Consider the following 6,000-nt stretch of genomic DNA (forward strand, 5'->3'; position numbering starts at 1 on the left):
CGGTGCCACCCAGACCAGCACTCCCCTAGCGTAGGCAGAATACGGAGAGCCTACTACAGTACCTCTCCACTTCTTCCCTACCAGTTCCAGTTTTTGCCGGGTCAAATGTGTTTCCTGCAACAACACAATATCAATCTTCTGTCTTTTCAAGTACATCATGACTTTGTTTCTCTTTAAGTAACTGTTGAGTCCCCTGACATTCCATGTTACGATCTTAAGGTCCCCCATGGCTCATGAGTGTCTTCTTGCCTTCCGTGTAGCGAATCCCCCTTGCCCACGTGATACAGATACAGCTCTCCAGCTTTACTTGTACCTTCTTGTACCAGCTCAAACTATCCATAACTATGTACACAACAAATTCCCAACTTCCCTCCCCTCCCTCCACCCGTCCCTTCCCCAACACCACACACCCCAACTGCTGCCCAGCTCCGTTCTCGGAACTCAGGTATCCCCACATCTAGCCCTGCAAGCACCAAACAATGCACAGAGCTCAGTAGGGTGAAGTCGCCCTAATGGCCACTTAACTAAGATTATTGTGGGGTAAAGAGATCCGCTCTGTAAGGCTCCCGTTACTTCAATAATAATTACAGTGCTCATAACATCTAGTGCAATAGTCTGACCTTCTCTACTGAAGGCTGTGCAAATGACTATATTCAAGTCCCACGGGTCCGTGCCGCGCCATCTTGTGGCACCTTCCTCGTGCATTACTTATCTCTTCCATGCTCTCTCTCCGTCCGAACTTCTGACTCCTGGGGACATCCCTGCGCATCGAGCCATCCCATGGCATCCTCCGGGGTCTCAAAAAACAAAGTTTTGTGTTTATGTATAACTTTCAATTTTGCCGGATACAGTAACATGTATTTGTGGCCTGCCTCTCTCAGTCTCCGCTTTACCGTCCCAAAGTTCATGCGGCTATGCTGCACAGACAGGGTATGGTCTGGGAATGGCGTGATGTTTGCCACTCCTCGTATAATCGTTCTTCCCTTGCGGAAGTGTTCCAGTATCCTCTCCCGGTAATTAAGAATTTTGGCTATCACCGGCCTAGGCGGGTTTCCTGGCGGCGGCCTCCTTGTTAGAGCTCTATGTGCCCTTTCCACCGCAAATCCTTGAGATAGGGCTCCTCCGGGTATCTCTTGCAGTAGCATGGACTCAATAAACTCTGTGGGATCGTGGCACTCCAATCCCTCCGGCAGGCCCACGATGCGGATGTTGTTTCGTCGAGCGCGTCCTTCCGCCTCCTCCACTCTGCTCTCCAAGTTGCCCACTCTCTGTATCAGGGCATGCAATTCGGCCTTATGGGAGGCACAATCCGCGGTATTCGGGCTAACTTCCTTCTCAAGGGACTCTGTGCGCTCCGCCAAGGCCCTGACTTCCTGTTGGAGTAGATTAACATCCTCCTGCACCTCTCCGACCTTAAGGTCCAGTGCCGTTTTCAGTTCAGTGATGGCTAATTCGAGTTTAGATTCCCAGGCCGCCTTTAGGTCTGCAATCGCAGCTAGGACTTCTTGGTTAGCGTCCGTTATCGTCATGCTGCCTGCAGGCAGCTTATCCTTGCTCTTGGTATTGTCTTGACCAGGGGACGTCTTAGCGAAGTCGTCCAGGGTGGGCTGTTTCGCCTTCGGCCTCACTTTTCTATTCGACATGACCCAGAGGACCTGTGTTCTGCACAAATGACAACTGCACACCCAGTACGCCTCTTTCGCTCGATCACCGTGCGGCCTGCTCCTTCCTTTGTTCCGGACATTGGTCGGCCATTTTGTGCCGTCTTTTGTCTCCGGCGCTCCTTATCCTTTCCGCACAGATCTCTGCCGCCGTTCTCCCTACACCTTCCAAAAGTTCACCAAGCGTGGCCCAATCATTCACATACCGACATGTGTATTTTCAGCAGTCGTCGGTCCACCGTTGCGCACTTTTACGCCCGGATCATTTCAGGATCTCTGGAGCTCCTCCAGATCACGTCCTCCTACATGGCCCTCGTAGCCACGCCCCCGCCAGCAACAAAATCTTTGTACCGGTGTCAGTTGGAACAAGTTCAGTAACTGGTGCAAAGATAAGGATGTGGACCCTTTTCAATATGGCACCCCAATGGTGCTCTCCTTCTTATTGCATTTAGCCAACGTGGGGCTCCAGATCGGAACAATTAAAGGATATCTAGCTGTGCTGTCCATTTTCAAGCGCTCCTCGGAAGAGGTTTCTTGCTTCAAAATTCCATTGATAATTCAATTCCTGAAAGGGCTTACTAACTTATACCCTCCAGTCCCCTTTCAGGTCCCAACTTGGGATTTTAATCTAGTACTTAAGTTTCTAACTTGTATACCTTTTGAGCCTTGCACTCCTGTCCCTTGAGGCTTCTAACATTGAACACTGTCCTTCTTGTGGCCTTAACATCAGCCCGAAGGGTTAGTGAAATACAGGCGTTTTACAAGGACAAAGTGGTTCTTAAAGTTAAATCATCTTTCTTACCAAAAGTAGTTTCTGACTTCCACTTGTCACAAAAAATCATATTACCAACATTCTATCCTCCTCCTCATTTGGGCAAAGAAGAGGAGAGATTGCATAGACTGGACCCTTAAAAAGGCCTCTCAGTTTTTACATTTCAAGAATTTCTAAATTGCGTCAGGATGACCAACTTTTTGTAGGTTATACTGGACATAAATTGGGATTAGCGGTGACAAAACAGACCATATCTCGCTGGATCATTCTGGCTATAATTGAGTGCTTCCGATTGGCAGGAAAAGTCCCACCGCATGGGCTTCGAGCCCACTCCACTAGGGGAATGGCTACTTCTGCGGCTCTGAAGAGGGGAGTCCCTGCAGCAGATATTTGTTCAGCTGCAACACGGGCATCAATGCATACCTTCATCAAGCATTATTGCTTAGATGCTTCTTCCTCCAATGAGGGTTTATTTACCAAGGCGGTGCTTAATGCCGTCCATGAGATTAATAACTAGTACTCCCACCTCCAAAATGACCAGTGCTACGGGAGTCTATCATAAGATGAGGAATACGTGGGAGGACACAATCCATTCGAAGAACAAGTTACTTACTAACTGTAAATTTCTTTCGACTGGATGTTCCTCCCACATATTCCTCATCCCCCCTCCCATCCTACCCCACAGTACAGTTTACATTGCTTACACTTTCCTCTCACGAAGAGTCTATCAGCCATGAGGCACCCCTGGGTGTTCCTCTAAAAAACAGAACTGAAACCAACGGGCACGACACAAGCTATATATACTGATGGTGACGTCGACATGGCATGGAGCCTTTCAAGGGACATCGACGCCACAAACTCGTGCACAGCGCCCTCTGCCGAGCATTTTTTTTCCGAAGCAGTGAAGTTGGCAGGATAAGAATTTCATAAGATGAGGAATACGTGGGAGGAACATCCAGTTGAAAGAACGTTACAGTTGGTAAGTAACTTGTTCTTCTCTTAATTCACCCTCCGGACCATACACTGTGTGAGTATGCGGCGAGTAGTTTCTACCCCTATTCCACATAAATGGCATACCTTTCCATCCCTCGGGATACCCACCCATTCGCCCGTATTGGCCAGCACTGGCAAAATATCTAGCCGCAAAAATAGAAGCTTTGCATTACACATTGAGTGCAGACCTCTGTGGCTTCCCATTGATCCAAGGCCAAAGAGGCAGGGAAATGCCCCCAAATTGTCAAGTGGTAGAACACCTGGGAATAATGATGGCCAATGGATTAGACATCGAGACCCCAAAATCAGCACACTTGCCAAGCAATCTTTTTCACAGCTCCGATTGATCCGCTGTTGCCCGCCATTCCTCACCTTCCCACACAGAGCCCTTACAATCATACATACTGTCCTTTCTCGGCTGAATTATATCAACAATATCTCTTTAGGCACCCCAGAAAACCATGTGCAGATACTGTAAAGAATGCAAACTCCAGCAACTGGAGAAAAGAGAGTAGGTCACTCCAGCTCTCTGAGCGCTACACTAGACTCCCATCAGGTACATTAGGAGCAGAGCAAATTGCATACATTTAGAATCATTGTATGTAAACGTATTTCATGAATATTAATGAGGGGTATCCTGAAAATCAACTTGTTTCTGGACAACCCTGATGTAAAGAATGCAATCTAAATCACCATGCATAGCTTGTTGCGTGAGAGAGAGAGAACATGAATAAGGGGCACAGAATGTATCCAATAGAAATTCATTTCGTACCACCCGACTAGGCCAAGAAGATCCTGCAACAGCGCACACCGGACAGTGCCTTGCTGTGCCAAGAAACCTGGGGGCTCATTATTTCTATTCATGGTCACCAGTCTCTCAAATGGACAAACAAAAGGAATGCACAAACTACAGGCTGACCCATCCTTCTGGAAAGTATTTGCGACCTGTCTGTTCACCTGTCGTTGAAGTCAACATATGTTATGTTATTGGGCATTTGTATAGTGCCTTTTCACCATTGGTATGATCTCAAAGCGCTGTAGGTTGAATGCCCTCAGGGACCACAGTGCAGGTCAATGGAGAGAGTAGGGTTGTAAGTAGTGCTTGGGTGCACTCTGTATGATGTAGGATAAGGCGCTTCCACCCTAACTACTGAAGCACCTATCCTGAACCAAAACAATGCAGACATCTCAGCCCAAGCAGGGTTGCCCTGAGGGATCGATAGAGGGGGGCACAGCATCGTCTATGGACAATGGCCCGCTACCAGAAGACCTGGTAGCCCATGAGACTGGGGGAGGAGAGGGCAGAAGAGGTTAAGTCTGTGGCAGTCACAAGGATCCCTCGGTAGCCCTGGACTTTACTCGCGAACAAGATTATTTTCTTGATTTTTCGAGGAGGGCATCTTGTGTGAGCTGCTTTTCATAATAATCATAACGCACGGGTCTGCAACCTTTCAATCTTGGACTGTTGTTTTGGACGGCAACTACCATCAGCCCTAGCGTGCATAGCCGATGGCGAAGGATAACGGGAGTCATAGTGCAAAACATCTGGCGAAATAATGCAGCGCATTCAGAATAATAGGACTTTGGCACTACACAAACGATAAGAATAATATTTCTAAGTGTTGATCTTCTGATGGGTCACTAGAGGGCGCCAAACTTTTGCATTGCATTGTTTGGCTTTTTTTTTTTCTTTACTCCTGGGAGTGTCACAGCCAAATAATATGGGAGGTGCCGTGTGCATGCACAGGAAGAAGTTCGTTGTCCCTTTATTTAGGTAATTTTTACCGAACAAAAACGAATACACTAGACTTTGTGGGTCAGTAAAAGCATAGGGTTGGTCTCCCCGCCCGCAGAGCGCCTGAAAGTGAAGATATCAGGCGCAGGCGCGCTCACTGTGGTGTCTGCCCACACAGCACTCACCTGCCCCTCGGGGGTCCCGGGATGTGGTCGAACTTCATGTGAATGTATTGCAGGTAGCAGCAGAAGAGCAGGAAGGCGAGGACCGCGGCGCCCACCACAGACAGCAACAGCCAGGGCACGATGCCCCACGCGTCCATGTTTCCAGCAATGGAGTGAGCTTTCCTTCAGCCCTGTTACTTATGTAAGGACCAGTGTTGCCAAGTTGGAAGGAAAAAATAAGCTGACTCCCATCCAAAACAAATTGACTCGCTTCCAAGTAAGCAGAAAAAAAACAAGTGTGGACCTAACACGCTGTAGCTAGGTCTCAGAAGTATGAAACACAACAGCATTAACATACATAGAACACACAACAAACATGTTCATTATAATTGAATTTTTCTGACATTTAATACCTCGTTTCATTTTCGTGTATACATGTTATTTAAAAATATATATTTTTTAAATTATTTATTGGTTAAAAACATTGTTTTTCAACTTTAACAATGCATTAAAAAAAGGTACAAAACACAATCACTTATTCATATAAACCAATTGATAAACACTACACATTTCATCAAAGATTAAAAAGCTGTGATAAGGGAGCAAATGAAATGAACAATCTTGTCTATCCAGCATCAAACTGTTCAAGAAATGTATCACAGAGACTGCAATTGG

General features: G+C 47.0%; 1 protein-coding gene across 1 annotated transcript in view; it reads right to left on the bottom strand.

Moving 5' to 3' along the window:
* Positions 1-5,534, bottom strand: part of LOC138526940 (cholesterol 24-hydroxylase-like) — a 524,604-nt gene extending 519,070 nt beyond the window's left edge. Inside the window, exon 1 of the mRNA XM_069637830.1 lies at positions 5,347-5,534. Coding sequence (XP_069493931.1) covers positions 5,347-5,483 — 137 coding nt within the window. The 5' untranslated portion in view covers positions 5,484-5,534. The remainder of the gene's footprint in view (positions 1-5,346) is intronic.
* Between the last annotated feature and the right edge of the window lie 466 nt (positions 5,535-6,000).

The sequence above is a fragment of the Ambystoma mexicanum genome, chromosome 14, assembly GCF_040938575.1.
Source record: "Ambystoma mexicanum isolate Mex_15411 chromosome 14, UKY_AmexF1_1, whole genome shotgun sequence".
Taxonomy (NCBI): Eukaryota; Metazoa; Chordata; class Amphibia; order Caudata; family Ambystomatidae; genus Ambystoma; species Ambystoma mexicanum.